At 34.7% G+C, this 16,724-nt stretch overlaps 1 protein-coding gene across 1 annotated transcript in view; it reads right to left on the bottom strand.

Annotated features, from left to right (window-relative positions):
• LOXHD1 (lipoxygenase homology domains 1) overlaps positions 1 to 16,724 on the bottom strand; it is a 275,750-nt gene that overhangs the window by 176,065 nt on the left and 82,961 nt on the right. The window contains exons 6-7 of the mRNA XM_031945992.1: positions 8,802 to 8,950; positions 1,418 to 1,541 (exon numbers count right to left, since the gene is read on the bottom strand). Coding sequence (XP_031801852.1) covers positions 1,418 to 1,541; positions 8,802 to 8,950 — 273 coding nt within the window. The remainder of the gene's footprint in view (positions 1 to 1,417; positions 1,542 to 8,801; positions 8,951 to 16,724) is intronic.

The raw sequence follows: 16,724 nt of genomic DNA, 5'->3' as shown, positions 1-16,724 counted from the left end.
AGGACAGTGAGATCGGGGAAAGTCAGGGAGAGATTGAGCGAGGAGATAGAGATGTAGAAAGCAAAGCGCCCAAACAAAAACTCTTCTTATTAAATTTTGCAGCGTGTTCCCCTCCTCCTTGGAAGCCAAAGCATTCTCCATTTTAGAAAGCAGACAACTGTGTCTTCCCAAATCCTAGCACATTTTTTTTTTACACATAGCAGGCAGCTGATAAATGTTTGTTAAATGGACTAATGAGCTTCGAATATTGTCAAAGGAGCTGAATTTAAGTCTTAGATGCTACCTAAGTGATCTTGGATAATTCACTTCATCTATGGCTCAGTTTTCTTGTTTGTAAAATGGGGTGGAGGGGGTTGACTTGATAATCTTTAAAGTATCTTCAAGCTCTAGAATTCTACAAGTCTTCAAGTGTCCTCTCCTATTCCATGCTTCCCCTTCTTGGAGAATCGAGGTGATGGGTATAGAATAGGTGGTAAGGATTAGTATGTAATAAGTCTAGATAGGAATCAGATTGTGAAGAGAAGGAAAAAGAGTCAAGAAGAAAAGATGAAGTTTTCTCTTTTCTTATCTCTATCTAGTGATCTTTCCAACTTCCTTAAGTCTTCTCCAAAATCTTATCTTCTACAGGAAACCTTTCCCAAACCTTCTTAATTCTAGTACCTTTCCTCTTAATTATTTCTTATTTATCCTGTCCATAGTTTATACTTGTTTATTTCGTCCATTTGATTGGGGATCCTTGAGGAGAGGAACTATTTTTTGCCTTTTTTTGTATGCCCAGCTTAGAACAATGCCTATTCTAATAGTGTAATAGTAGGTTTTTGATAAATATTGATTGATTGAATGATAATCACTACAGCTGTGACAAGATATTAGGTACCCCAACCTTCCTCTTTCTGGTTGTAGCACAGAAATGAACATTGTCCACCTCTTCCTTCAAATTTTTATCCTGACTGTATTGCCCGTGTTATCACTTCAATCCTGAGGTTGGGAGTGGCCCCAAGCCTATACAGACCTGGCTGAGACACAATGGAGGGAGTGGCTACCCATAGACAATCCAAATTAAGCTGTATATAACTCAAAAGCTACTAAAATGAGTTTAATGGTCACTCCTTCAGCTCCATCTCAGCTGGGAAAAAAATAATGTGACTTCTTTACATACTGCAGTATTTTTATTCAAATTAATTATGTTTACTTCATATTGTATAATGGAATGAACATTGAATTGAGATGCAAATGCTCTGACTGTGCTACCAATCACTTATGAGGGGCAAGGCAGCCAGGATGAGTAAGGTGATGTTAAGGCAGACTGAATGGTTGACAGTGACTATCTCACCTGTTTGTTGATTCCCATGAGATGGTAGCTATGACAAAGATTCTGGTTCTACCCTAACAGTGACCCTCTGTCCCGTGTCTTTACCTGTGGTTATAGCACCTCCCACCAGAATATCCCGTTGGATTTTGCCATCATCCTCATCTAGAGCCAGCCATCGGTCAAGTGGGAAATCATATTTTCTTTTGTTCCCAATGTCTTCAATGATAATCTGGAAGGGGGAAATGGAAGGAAGAAGAGAATATAGTCAACTCTTAATTATCCATTTTTGGATCATCTATGGTTTAAGACTTCTAGTCAGGTTTCTCCCTTGATGCGTTTGACCTACCTCTTTCTGCTCTGTGCTCTAGAAATACAAACTCATTTTATTGTTAGCCTAAGCAAAGCATCATTATAAGGGTAATTCTATTACTAAAAAACATACATCTCCTGCTATGCATTGCAAAGCCAAATGTGAATGATTTTTAATTATCTGTAGTTTCTATTATCTAAACCAGTGTTCCTCTCCATAATCAAGAACATAATGTGTAAGGAATTTGGTTTGGCATTTTCCACAAAACTTGAGTTTAAATGGGAGCTGAGATTTTAAAATTCTACCATATATATTCTTTAACTTGCTTTCCACTTAATTATTTAGCCAGTCAATAAACATTAATACCTCTGGTATGTAGTACATTGCTATTAGATGCTAAGAAAGATTTTCTTAAATTAGGTAAAACACAGTCCTTACTCTTCCAAAATTTACAGCCTTGTAGAGGGATAAGAAGCTATCTGCAAAGATAACTATATTATTACATTTCAATCACATTCAGGAACTACAAAATTAAGTGCTATATGTGACAGAGGGAAAGGCATTATCTTAGGGAATCAAATTTAGATCTGGAAGAAATCTTCAAAGTCAACTAGTCCAATCTCCTATTTTATAGTTAGGAAACTGAGGTTAAGAATGGTTAAACAACTTGCTCAAGCTCTCATAAACAGTAAATAGTAGAGCCAAAATTAAAACCTAGGTCTCTGACTTCAAGTGCAGTATTCTCTTCTACCATACCCTGTTTCTTAAAGGAGACAGCATTTGGCTTATGAAGGAGGAATAGGAGAAACAGGAAATGAGGGGGTGAGATGACATAGCAGGCAGAGGAAAGAGTTATACCAACTGAGTAAAGTTAGCAGAGTTTAGCAGTGTTTAGGATGGGGGAGAGAACAGTTCAGTTTGGCTAGACACCAGAATGGGTAGAGGAGAGTAATTTGGACAAAACACAGGTAGCTGCAGACTCAAAATAGATTGGACCCCTAGAATTTAGTGACAAGATCAAAACATATTACCTTCTGAAAGTAAAAATGACAAGGGTTCACCTAGAAATAAGATACCCTGAGAAATGGTCTGTGAAGGTACTAAAGGGACCTCTCCTTTCCTTGTGAGAAAGATGTTACCTCTGAGATGTACTTGATGCAAGATAAGACATAATAGATTAATTGCAATATGTCCTTTCTCGGGTTATGTGGCAGTGACCAAAGCATTTGGTGACAGAAAAGGAGCACTGAAAAAAATGAGTTATATGGTAGCATTCGTGAATGCGTCTCCGGCACTGCCCAGGGAAGAGGCTGCTCTGTTTCTAGATCAGTCCCGCTCCATTAGACAGAAATATCCCTAGAGTAGAGAAGGGCCATTCATCAAGCTGTATAAATATATATCACCAAGTCACGGAATCTCAGAGTGGAAAGGGAGCTCAGAGTCCAATCCACTCCTGTACAAGAGTCCCCTCTTATGACATCCCTGACAAGTGGTCATCCCATCGTTATTCAAAGACCTCAAAGAAGAGGGACCCATTGCTTCCAGAGGCAGCCTGTTCTATTTTGGGAGAGATTTGTTAGGAAGTTTTGTGATCAGTTTTTTTTCCTGACATCAAGCCTAATTTTTCCACTTTCCAACCTCAATCTGTTGTTCTTTTTTTTGCTCTCTGTGATCAAGCAGAACAAGTTATTGAGATATAGAATCATAAATTGAGAACTGAAGGGGACCTAGATGAATGAATCCATCTACTTCTCATTTTACAAATGAAGGAACTGAAGCACCGAGAGTTTATGCCACTTGCACAGAGTCACACAACTAGTAAATCTCTGAGGCAGGATTAGAATACAAATTTTCCTCTGGATTCTCAACCCAGTGCCCTATTTCCACTTCAAGTCCAAACTCTCTTCAAATACTTAAAAAAAAAAAACAAAAAAAAAAAACAGCCCTTATGAATCCCATTCTCCTCCCTCTTTCCCCCACCCAGGCTTTCTTTCTTTAGGCTGGATGTCCCTATTTCAGAGTATTTAAACCTAGAAGGGATCAATCTTGAAGGTCATCTCATACAAATCCCTTAATTTTTTTAGGTGAGGAAACAGAAACTTATATATTTGTCAAGGTCATCAAATAGAATGCAGCAAAGCTAGATTTAAAACCTATGTCCTTGGATGAGTGCTCATATGGCAGAATCCTGAGGTCCATTATCATCCTTGTTGCCTTCCTCTGGATACTTCCTTACTTGTCAGTATCCATTTTAAAATGGAATATCTCAAATTGGACACAATCCCCGCAGAGGTGGTTTGACCAGGTAGAGTATAATAACACTATTTCCTACCTAACCCTGAACATTACACTTCAGTTATTACAGGTTAAAGATATATCAATATTTTTGGCTACCAGCTCATACTATTGACATATAGAATTTACAAAAACCTGTCCAGATCCTGTCCAGATAAAGAATTCCTAAGGCAGGTATATCTACTTCTGCAGATTAGTCTCTGTGGGTTTGGTAGTGAATCAGTCCATTGGAGCCTTCTTGTCATCAATGAAATTAAGTTTTTGAATTCACAAAACTACTGGCCATAGCCCAGATCCACAATGGCTCCTGCCAACAGCAAGCACCCTGTGAAATGAGGGTGAGCCTGAGACAGGTAGCCTTTCATCACATCTGAACTCCAACAAGAGCTTCTTTTCATTTCCCCCACAATTGGAGATCTGCAGTGGTGGAGACAGAGAGGGATGGTAATAAATGATGTCATTGAACAGAATAGATAGACTTTCCTGTGTTCCCTTCACAATGCAAATTCTGGCCAACAGCATTATGGGTGGGAATTGGGGAAGCAACTGGCGTAAATATCTGTCAGATAAGGCTTCAAAATCGATGATTCAAAAAATCTTCAAAAAAATCTTCAAAAAACCATGATTGCATGATTTGGGATCTCCAGACAGGGGAATCTTGATGCTAAAATATACCCCAATGCAAAATGGTACATGGTGGAAGAGCTAAAATGTAGAACTTCAAACTGAAAACAATTCTCCAGAGGCAGTTTAACTAGACAGAATACAGTAACCCCACCTGGTCCTGGATACTACATTTCTATTATTGTAGATTAAAGACTCTATTGATGTTTTTGTCCACCAATTCATGTCATTGCCTTAAATCAGAAGATCTGAATTCAAATCTTCCTCTAAAAACTATGTGCTCTTCTAGCTTTTGATTAGAGTCAGGAAATGTTGTCAGCCTGGAAAATGGACTGTGTTTAGTTAATTCCTCCTCACAGATGGTTGATCAGGAATTGTAGCTATACACAAGTCAACTAGCAGACTGTGATATGCAGGAGAGTAAAACCAAAGAATCTAATTATCAATCATTCAACACCATGAATGGAGGAGCTGAAAGAGAACATCATCAAGTAAGTGAGAATGCTAATATACCTGAGTGGCATTAATAGGCTCTTACTAACGTCTCTCCTCAAAAAAGCTGTTATTCATGGTGAGATGCTGTCTAGGATGAGGCAAAAGGGGGCCAACAACCTAAGTCTTGAGAAGCCTCAGTTAGCCTGAGTAGTGACATGATGTTGTTATTGTTCACTTGTTTCAATATGTCTGAGTCTTCATGACCCCATTTGAGGTTTTCCTGGCAAAGATACTAAAGTGGATTGCCTTTTCTATTTCCAGCTTATTTTACAGATGAGGAAACTGAGGCAAAAAAAGTTAAGTGATTTGGCCAAGATTCCATAGCTAGTAAGGATCTGAGGCCAGATTTGAACTACAAAAGTAGAGTTTCCCTGACTCCAGCCCCAGCACACTTATCAGTGCATCACCTAGAAATCCCAAATGGTGACATGTCCAACTGTAAACAACCCAGGAGGCAAGAAAGCACAAATGAAGGCTATATTAGGTAGACTTGAGAGCTTGAGAGCTTTCCATCCTTATCTGATACTGTCCTAATCTTGTGGCCTCTTTACTCAAGGTCAAAATCATGTCTCTAGAAAATTATTTGATATGACCTATTCTACTTAGCCACCCAACCCTTTACCCCCACCCCAGTCAGCCCATGGTCTTGGTCATTGAAGTCTCTTTCTAGTTATTACTGTTCTCACCTTCATTCTTTAGCCTGCCCCCAGTTTTGCCTGTAGAAGAGGAAGAGCTTCCCTGAGTTTCCTTACTTTTATCCATAAACATGGAACCTTTCATAGCCAGCAACACTGCTCTAAAGTTTACATTCCAAAATGATAAATGAAAGAAAAGAACTATTATGTACAAAAATATTTATGGTAGCTCTTTTGTGGTAGCAAAGAACCGAAAACTAAGGGGTTCAATTGAGGAATGGCTGAATAAGTAAGAGCAAATGAATGTGATGGAAAATTATTGGACTATAAAAAAGAATGAAGATGGTTTCAGAAACAACTGGGGAGACTTCTATGAACTGATACAAAATAGAATAAGCAGAAACAGGAGAACTATTTATATAGCAACAGCAATGTCAGGAAGATAATCAATTCTGAAAGAGTTAGCATTACTGATTGACAGAATGATCAACCACAATTCCAAAGTCCTTAATGATGAAACATAGCATCTACTGCATTCAGAGAGAGGATTGTAGGGACTAAGTATGAATCACAACATAGTGTTTTCACTTTTTTGTTGTTGTCTGGTTGCATTTTGTTTTCTTTCTCATTTTTCCCCTTTTTGATCTGATTTTTCTTGTGCAGCATGATAATTGTAGAAATATGTATAAAAGAATTGCAACAAAAAAAGAAAGAAAAAAGAAAAAGAAACATAGTATCTACCTCCAGATAAAGAACTGATGAACTCAGAGTGCATAGTGAAGCAATTTTTTTTTCCTTTTTTTTTGACATGGTTAATAAGGAAATCTGTTTTATATGACCATACATATCTATAATAGGTTTTGTTTTCCTTGCTTTCTCAGTGGGAGAGGGGGAAAGAATTGGGATCTAAAAATGAAATCGAATAAAAATTTTTTTTAAGAATTATCCTTTAAAGTTTTACTTCTAAACACCAAAGGGATATATTCAGGGGAATAAACAAATAAAGAGAAAATACATAATTTCATAGCAGATTTATTAATTAATCTTTGTGGCTCTTCTAGGAATTGGAATGGTTCCCAGTTCATTGGCAGCAAAGAAAACAGACAAACCCTAAGGCCAATGAAGGCTTAACACCTGTCCTTAGACCAGCTGTATACTGTCTTCCTCCCCTGCCTAGGATACTGGAGTACTAGAATCCAGTTTGATTGTTAGAGATACATCTCATAACAGATCAACATTTTATACTTTTATAGTTTTGTTAATGCCTAATCTCAAATCTAATGTACAGATTTTAACAAGTCACCCTCTTGTTCAAAAGATTTTAATAAATCACCCCCTTGTTCAAAATTCTTCAGCAACTCTTCACTATTTATAAGATAAAATATAAACTCCTTGTGCTGGCATCGAGAGCCTTTCACAATCTGGGTCCTATCTACTTTTCCAAAATTATTTCATGTTACTCTCCTTTACATATTCTTTGTTCCAGTCACACTGCTCCCCAGTCTCATCCCATTCTCTCTTTCTTCCATTTATTCTCCCCATACTGGAATGCATTCCCTCTGTGTTTCTGCCGCTTGGAATCCCTTCCCTCCTCCAAGGTCCATCTCAGGTGCCAATTTGTGCCAGACTCATTAGACTGTGACTACTGCAATTCATTTGAAAATGTATCATCTCTTAAAAAGATGTATGAAGATATCTTGCCTATTTAACCATTTTGTTAACTGCAAATGCTCATCGTCCTTTGTGAATGTGTGTTGATATTGATTGCTAAAAAGTGTGTGTATATATATATTCATATACTAGTAATTGTCTGTTGGTCCATCTCATAGAGAAAAGATATTGCAACAAAGAAAATAAGAATAGATACTACACAGGTGATTTCATTGATAACTAAGTTAAGGAAATTCCTTCTTCTGCTGCAGCTGTTCAATCACGTCCAACTCGTAAGGATTCCATTTGATGTTTTCTTGGCAAAGATACTGGAGTGGTTTGCCATTTCCTTTTCTAACCCATTTTACATATGAGGAAATTGAGGCAGATAGGATTAGGTGACTTTCGGGCACACAGCTAGGAAGTATCTGAAGCCAGATTGGAACTCTGAAAGAAGAGTCTACCTGATTTTGCACCTGACTCTCTATTCAGTACACCCTCTAGCTGCACCCTTATAAATAATAATAACCCCAAAAATCAATAAAACTGATGCGTTACAATGAATCACCTCAGTCTTAGAAAAGATAAATATTCATTCCCTAATCAGAGAGGGCATATTCTGTGTGTGTGTGTGTGTGTGTGTGTGTGTGTAGAATGAATATTAAAAAGAATAAATAAAAATGAATAGACCATAGTGAAATGCAAGGTAGCTGGGGATGGAGGAGACTGATGATGAAAAGAGGAACCTTGAAAAGCTTCATATTGAATGTGGTGCTTCCTAGTGCTATCGTCACACTCCAACAATTCATCTTATACTTGATACACACACACATTATATATGTATGTGTACATGTGTGTACACATACATACATATGTACATATACACACATGTTTTTCTCTCATTAGAATTAAGATCCCTGAGAACATGAATTGTTTTCCCATCTTTTTAGCCTTGTACTTAGCCATGTATATAGCATATAGTTAGTACTTAATTAATGCTTGTTAATTAATATCTAACCAATCTCAAATCAAGCCACACATACTTTGCCTTCCACCTAGCCATCTAGCCCAATCCTGTCCTTGCTCTGCTTCTACACTTCCCCCACTTTCTCCCCTATCCTTGGTTTTCTCCCTTATTCTGGAAAACACAAACAAATCAATACTATCTTTGACTTCTAGAAAAGTTTTGTTAATTGATTGCAGTATGGCTCCACTCACCATCCCTGTGATTCTTCAGATCCAAACACTCATCTTCAAATACTACCCTTCTAAAAATGTAAATGCTTTGAGATATGTACTGTCTCAATTTTGTATTTGCATTGCCAATGTACAGTGCCTAGTACATTATAAGTGTTCATAAAGATATCTTTTCCATCCATTCACTCAGATTGTGAAAGGCCTTGAACATTATAATATGCCAAAAAGTATAAAAATTCTCTTGTAGTTTGTCAACAGTTATTGACAAGTGTTAAGGACCCACCTTGGATAGGAACCAGCCTGCAGATCCACCTTTATTGTTATGGCCAATGGTGATTTTTATCAGCTGTCCCAAATCTGGTGCATCCAGTGTGAACTTATCTTCTGCCCCCTTTTCAAAGTTGTCTTTTTCACTTTCCAATCTCCGTTCCCCTATGTACATGCATATTTAAATAGGTATACAAGAAAAAAGACAAAGGAAAAAAATCTGATGATCATGCCTTCTCTAGCATAAAAATGGACCAGCCTACTGATAGAAACTTTAAAAGTTATTTTTATAACTAAGTCTTAAAGAAAGAAAAACTCCTGGTCAAAAATATAGAAATTCTGAAAATCAAGGAATAAGAAAATTAAAAGGGAAAAAATTGTATATACAAATAAAAATTAAAACCTTAAAAAAGCTAACAAAATTGATAAACTTTTAGCTAATATAATTCTTTTTGAAAAAAGGAAAACAAGATTACCAAATAATCAAATCAAACCAAAAACAAAGAAGAAAAATTCTAATAAAAAAGAAACAAAGAAATTATTAGAAACTATTTTACTCTGTTATAAAGTAGTTATCATCAAAATCGTTTGATATTGGCTAAGAAATAGAGTAGTGGATCAGTGGAATAAGTTAGGTTCATAAGACACAATAGTCAATGACTATAGTAATCTACCGTTTGATAAATCCAAAGACTCCAGCTTTTGGAATAGGAACTCACTATTTGACAAAAATTTCTGGGAAAATTGTAAAATAGTAGGGCATAAACTAGACACTGACTAAGACCTAACACCCTATACCAAAATAAGTTTGAAATGGGTTCATGATTTAGACATAAAGAATGATACTCCAAGCAATTAGGAGAACAAAGAATAGTTTACCTCTCAGATCTGGAGAGAAGGAAGGAATTTATGACCAAAGAAGAGTCAGAAAACATTATAAAATGCAAAATGGATAATTTTGATTATATTAAAAAGTTTTGGTGCAAAAAAAAAAAACCCAATGAAGTCAACATTGGAAGGGAAGCAGAAAACTGGGGGGAAAAATTTTACATCCAAGGGTTCTGATAAAGAATTTCTAAAATATATAGAGAATTGATTCAAATTTTTAAGAATACCAATCATTCCCCAATTGATAAATGGCCAAAGGATGTGAATATATAATTTTCAGATAAAAAAATTAAAGCCATCTATAATCATCTGAAAAAAATGCTCTAAATCATTACTTTTTAGAGAAATATTAATTAAGACTTTGAGGTACCACTACATACCTCTCAGATTGAGTAAAATGAAAGGAAAAGGTAATGATAAATGTTGGAGGGGATGTGGGAAAACTGGAACACTAATACATTGTTGGTGGAGTTGTAAACTGATCCAACCATTCTAGAACTATGCCCAAAGGGCTATCAAATTGTGCATTTCCCTTTCATCCAGCAATGTCTCTACTGTATCTCCAAGAGATCATTAAAAAGGGCAAAGGACCTACATGTGCAAAACTGTAGTTGCTCTTTTTGTAGTGTCATGGAACTGGAAACTGAGTGGATTCCCTTAATTGGAGAATGGCTGAATAAGTTACGGTGTATGAATGTAACGGAATATTATTGTTCTAGAAGAAAGGATCGAAGGATGATTTCAGGGAGGCCTGAAGAGATTTACATGAAGTAAGTACTAAGTGAAGTGAGTAGAACCAAAAGGACATTGTACACAGCAATAACAAGATTATATGATGAGGTGACTGGGGCCAATTCCAATAGACTTGTGATGGAGAGAGTCATCTAAATATGGATCACAACAAAGTATTTTCATCTTTTGTTGTTGATGTTGTTTCCTTGTTATTTTCTTTCTCGATGTTTTTCCTTTTTGATCTGATTTTTCTTTGCAGCATAATAAATGTGGAAATATGTTTGAAAGAACTGTAACATATTTAACCTATATTGGATTATCTGCTGTCTAGGGGAGAAGGGAGGGGAAGGCAGGAGAAAAATTGGAACACAAGGTTTTGCAAAGGTAAATGTTGAAAACTGTCTTTGCATGTATTTTGAAAAATAAAAAGCATAATACTTAGAAAAAAAACTACTTTACTAAATTACATGCCAACAAAGTTGATAAATAAAATGGATGATTAATTATAAAAATATAAAATATTCAGATTAGCAGAACAAGAAATAAAAAATATTGGTAATCCAGTCTCAAAAATTAAAAGAAATGAATCAAGTTATAACAGAATACCTAAGAAAAAAACCTCCAAGATTATTTAATTTTATAATTGAACTCAATAAAACATTCAAAGAGCAATTAAATCAAATATTACATGAATGGCAATAAGAAAAAAGATCCTATCAAAGATAAAAAAAGAAATGAAACCATTGACTGACAGTGAATATTGATGCAAAACATTGAATAAAATACTAGCAAAGAGACAAAAATACTTTCAAAAGATAATATGATAAAGTTGGACTTATACTTGAAATATAGGATTAGTTCACTATTTTAAAAAGAATCATCATAAACATTATTCATTTTTAAAAGCAATTATATAGGGGCAGATAGATGGTGCAGTAGATGTCATCTGACCTTACACATTTAATACTTAGTAGCTGTGGGACCCTGGGCAAGTCACTTAATTCCAGCTGCCTTGCCTCTCCTTCCCCCCTCCCAAAAAAAAGCATTTATATAATTACATCAAGAGATGCAGAAAAAGTTTCCAACAAAACATACAACATTCATTTATATTTTTAAAAAATAAGATTATCAAATTTTAAAATAAATGAACATTTCTTTAAAAAAAGAAAAACCTTCTATTAAAAAAAAACCAGAGACTAAATCTGTAATTTTATAGATAGGAAACAATCAAATGAGAAAATTCTTTCTACTAAAATGAAGGTTGGCATCTTCTCAGTAATCTGCGTTGATAGATCTTAGGAAATTGCCAAGAGCACTGAAAAGTTAAAAGATTTGCCCAGAGTTATATTGCTAGCATATGTGAGAGGTGGAACTCCAGTTTGGAGTCAGCTTTCTATCCAATACAATATTGCCTTTCATATCTAAATAGTATCTATCTAAAACCAAAAAATGGCATTATCATTGGTGGAGAAATGCTAGAGTTTTTTCCAATAAAACCAAGAGTAAAACAAGGATGTCCATTACCACAATTCACATTTAATATATTTCTGTAAATGTTGTATGTAAAAATCAGACAGGACAAAAAATTAAGAGAATAGGCCTAGACAAAGAAGAAACAAGATTATCACATTTTGTTGATGATATATAATAGTTTACTTAACGAAACTAAAACTTAATTTAAACAATTTATATTGTCAGTAAGATAGTAGGATATAAAATAAACCCCACAAATAATAAAACTTTCTGTATATTACCCCCCAAAATAACAAAAAAGAGAAAGAGAAATTATATTCAAATAGACTACAGAATGTATAAGTATTTGGAAGTCCATTTACCATAGTAAATATACAAATACCACTATAAAATATTCCTTACAAGAACAGAAGCAGATGTAAATAAAGAATCAGATATAAATAATTGGAGTTATATTAATTGCTCATGATTGTTCTATGTCAAAATAGTAAAAATTATAAAATTACTTAAATTGATTTACTTGTTCAGTATTATGCCAATTAAACTACTGAAAGTTTTCTTTATAGAATTTTTTTAAAAATCATTTGAAGGAGAAAAAAATTCAAAATCTCAAGGAAATAACAAAAAAAATGGGAAGGAAGGAGGCCCAGCAGGATCTGATATCTCAAAATATACTATAAATCAGTAGTCATCAAAAGTATTTGGTCCTACTTAAAATAAAATAAAAAGCTGATCAGTGGAATAGATTAAGAATATATAAGACCAAATAAATATATCATGTTAATGGTCAGTAACCCCAAAGACACCAACAATCAGGAAATAGATTCATTATTTGAGAAATACTGGTGGAAAAACTGGAAAATCATTGGGAAAAAATTTGATTTAGACCAATATTTAGCATTGTATACTGCAATAAGCTCCAAATGAATATAATGCCTAGATAAAGGTCACACAGTGAAATAATTAGAGAAACAGGAAAGGAGATACTTTTTAATGACTAATGGATAAGAAGAATCACAAGAAATAAAATGAATAATTTCATTACATACAATGGAAAAGCTTTTGCATAGAATCAATGCTGCTAAAATTAAAGGGAAACAATTAATTTGAAAAAACATCTACAATAGTTTTCTCTAATAAATCTCAGATATCTAAGATATATAATGAATTAAAATATATAAGTGCAAAAGATATTGTCCAGTAGATGAATGGCTAAAAGGTATGAACAGGCAGTTCTCAAAAGAAAAAGTTATCAATAGCCAAGTGAAAAAAATGCTGCAAATCACTAATCATAAGAAAAATGAAAATTAAAAAAACTGAGATTCTGCCTCATACTAGATTAGCAAAGATGATCAAAAAAAAAAAAAGGAAAATTACTTTAGGAAGAATTGTAGAAAAATATTAATGCACAATTGGTGGAGCTGTGAATTGGTCCAGTCATTCTGGAAAGCAACTTGGAACTATTCCCAAAAAGTCTTATAATAAATTAGCATAGCAAAATTCCCTGCACCTCTCTTTGATACGACACTTCTTAAATAGGCACATGCCAAAAAAAAATCAAAGACAGAAAGAACTCATGTACAAAATATTCATATAAGCACTTTTGTTATAGCATATGCCAGAAACTAAGAGAACATCCATTAATTTTTGAATAGCTAAACAAATTATGGCATATAAACATAAAGGAATATTATTATGCAATTTAAAAAATCTGAAAGATTTGTACTAGAGAAATCTGGAAAGAATTCTAAGAATTGATGCAGAGTGCAGAATAAAAAACAGAATAAAAGACTAATTTAATTTATATAATGCATACAACAAAATTTTTAAAATCAATTTCAAAAGATTTAATTCTGATAAATGCAACAATGAGTTATAACTTCAGAATGTGGCATTCTACTCATCTCTTGACATAGAGGTGATAGACTAGAGGCAAAGAATGAAAAACACATTTTTTCAGACCTGGACAATGCATAAATTTCTTTTGCTTTAACTATGCTAACTTGATACAAAGGGAAGAGTTTTTTGGGGTAGAAGAGAATCTTAGGGCTAGTAATGGTGATGCTCCTCCCCCCAACAACAAAAAAAAAGAAAGGAAGAAATGAGGATTTGTGGAGCATATAAAGAAAATGTACAGAAGAGATTAGAAAGAGAATTAAAAGGGACAAGTCAGAGCTTTGGAACTAACATGATGAACTGAATAAATGTTTGCAAAAATAAACTGTATATAATGAGATTCTTGGTTTCATACATAATCCTCTTTTTCTGTTCTTAGTATATGGAAATGTTTATGCTTTTTGGTGTTTGTCAAGGTCAGAATAACAACAGAAATTTATTTTTTAATATCCTGGCCCATCACCCTTTCATTTTTCCTACATTCCAGTATTATGTAGATGATGTTTTTGTTCACAGTCCAATTCCCTGACATTCTAACTCCTAAATCACTCTCTATGCTCTTCACCCTAGATTTATATAACTCTCACTCATCCTTCAGGCTTAAATTCTATCTTTTTTTTTTCTTTTTCTTTTTCTTTGGTCAACAAAAGGTTAAATAGCACAATATCCAAACTACCATACTAGATGCACAGAACTCGCCCCCTTGCTGGCCTTTTATGTTAAATAAAGATATTCTGTTAAAAACAAAAAAGTTATATACCCTAGATTAAATGATTGTTAAAGTTCCTTTTAGTTTTGACAGTCTAACTCTAAGGAAAGAGACAAGAGATACTTATTCGAGGATTAGGTGAGGTACAGAAGGATATTTATATTAACAGAAGTGGAATAAGGTACATAAATTAATGAGAATGGGATAAAGTGGGAAGGAAAAGGGGGAGGGGGAGATAAGGGAGTGATCCACGGTGGGGAAAGATTCAGTAATAGCAAAGCAAATTCAAGAGCAGAATTAAAGTAAAAGAGTTAGCAGGGATAGGAAATAAGAGATATATAGAAGTACTACAAAACAAGGATCAGGAGTAGAATTTATTAGAAAAAAAAGTAGGGCTAGTAACCATTGATCTTAGACAAAGTCAAACTTAAAAATTCAACCAAGAGAAAAATCTATATTATATGTCATATTGATATTGTTTTAGATGCACGTTTACATATGAGTAAGTGCATATGTGTGTGTATGTGTGTGTGTGTGTGTGTGTGTGTGTGTGTGTGTGAATATAATGTGGATGTGGATGTATGTTGGGCAATGTATGTATGTAGATATATGTCTCTCTGTGTGAATATATATGAAGATATAATATATATGTATATGTAAATATATGTGTGCTTAATTGTAGCCTGCTTCGAGTAGAGTGTGGAGAAATGAAAGGGGGAAAAAGAATAAAGCAAAAAGTACACAGCAGAGAACAAAAGAATAACCTACAAGGAAGCAAAGGAAAGCTGGATACTCATGAATATAATCTCTTCTGTTACTATATATGCTTTCTTGAAATAGAAATTTATTGTTATATATTTTGAATTCTTCCTGATATTGTGCCAGGCACATGACAGGTGTTTTGTTTTCTTTTCCTTTTCTGTCTTTCTTTTTCTATCCTGTTTTTTCTTATTTTGTATTTAGTTCAATTAAAAATAAATCACTCTGAGCTGAGGCAAAAAGAGGAAGGGGGAGAAAAGGGGAGGAGGAACAGAAAGAGAAAAAGAGAGGGAGGGAGGGGAAAAGAGAGAGGGGGGAAGGGAAAGAAAGAGAGAGACACAGATAGAGAGACAGAGACAGAGAGAGACAGAGACAGAGAGACAAAGAAGAGGGGGAAGGAGGGAGAGACAAACTTATGTGGAAATGGTATCTTTCTTTCTTGAAGTCATATCCAAAAGGAAGATTTCCAGATCCTCAGTAAGTAAGGTGTGAAGGTAGGTATGGTCCAAGACCAGGATAAACACATAAACACCTCATTGCCTACATAGGACAAGTGGGAGATGAGATCTCTGTCTTTCAGCAGAATTGTCAGCCAACAGATGGAAAGACAAGGATGATATGAGTAATTGGTGGCCTTCAAGTAAATCTACAATTCTCATACCTCACTCTTGAGGCAGAGGGATGGTACAGTGGATAAAGCACTGGGCTCTAAGTCAGAAAGACCAAAATTCAACTCAGCCTCAGATCCTTACTAGCTATGTAACCCTAGGCAAGTCACTTCACCTATTTGGTTCAGTTTCTTCCATTGTAAAATAGGGAACAGAATATCACCTATTTCACAAAGTTGTTGTGAGTATCCAATGAGATAATATTTTAAAGTGCTTTGCAGGTGCTTGGAACATAATAGATGCTTAATAAGTACTTATTCCCTTCCTTTTCCCCTCTATAGAATTTGTGACCATTTATCAGACTATATTCAAATACTTCAGAATAATTTTGCTACACTGATTACAAACCATGGTCATTATATCAGGCCATTGATCGGTAGCACTTCATTAAAAACTATTCAATCACTACCATTTATTATTTATTTATTAAGGACCCAGATTGAATTCAGAGCAGTGTCCTAGGGCTGGGGGAGTTAGAAAATCTAGATAAGGCACAGTAACTGCTGTCATAGAGCTTACTCTTTAGTGGGAGACATGCACAGAAATCATATGTATTATTACTTCTGTGCCCCAGAAAGATGTGATTCTAAGGTAACGTGGAATGAATTAATATATTAGTAAGTGTATAGGACTTAGAGGAACGTTAGAGATCATCTTTCCCAAACCCTCTCATTTTATAGGTGAGGAAAAGCTGTGATACAGAAATCTGAGGTTATCATGTAGTTTAAAAAAAATGAAGCAAGGATTCTGAAAACAGCCAAATTACATCTCTTTAAAGGTACATAAAATGTTTCTCCATATTAACTGCTTTTTT

Source organism: Sarcophilus harrisii, chromosome 1 (genome assembly GCF_902635505.1).
Source record: "Sarcophilus harrisii chromosome 1, mSarHar1.11, whole genome shotgun sequence".
NCBI classification, from domain to species: domain Eukaryota; kingdom Metazoa; phylum Chordata; class Mammalia; order Dasyuromorphia; family Dasyuridae; genus Sarcophilus; species Sarcophilus harrisii.
Note: the sequence above shows the minus strand (reverse complement) of the source record. Positions and strands in the feature narration are given on the sequence as shown.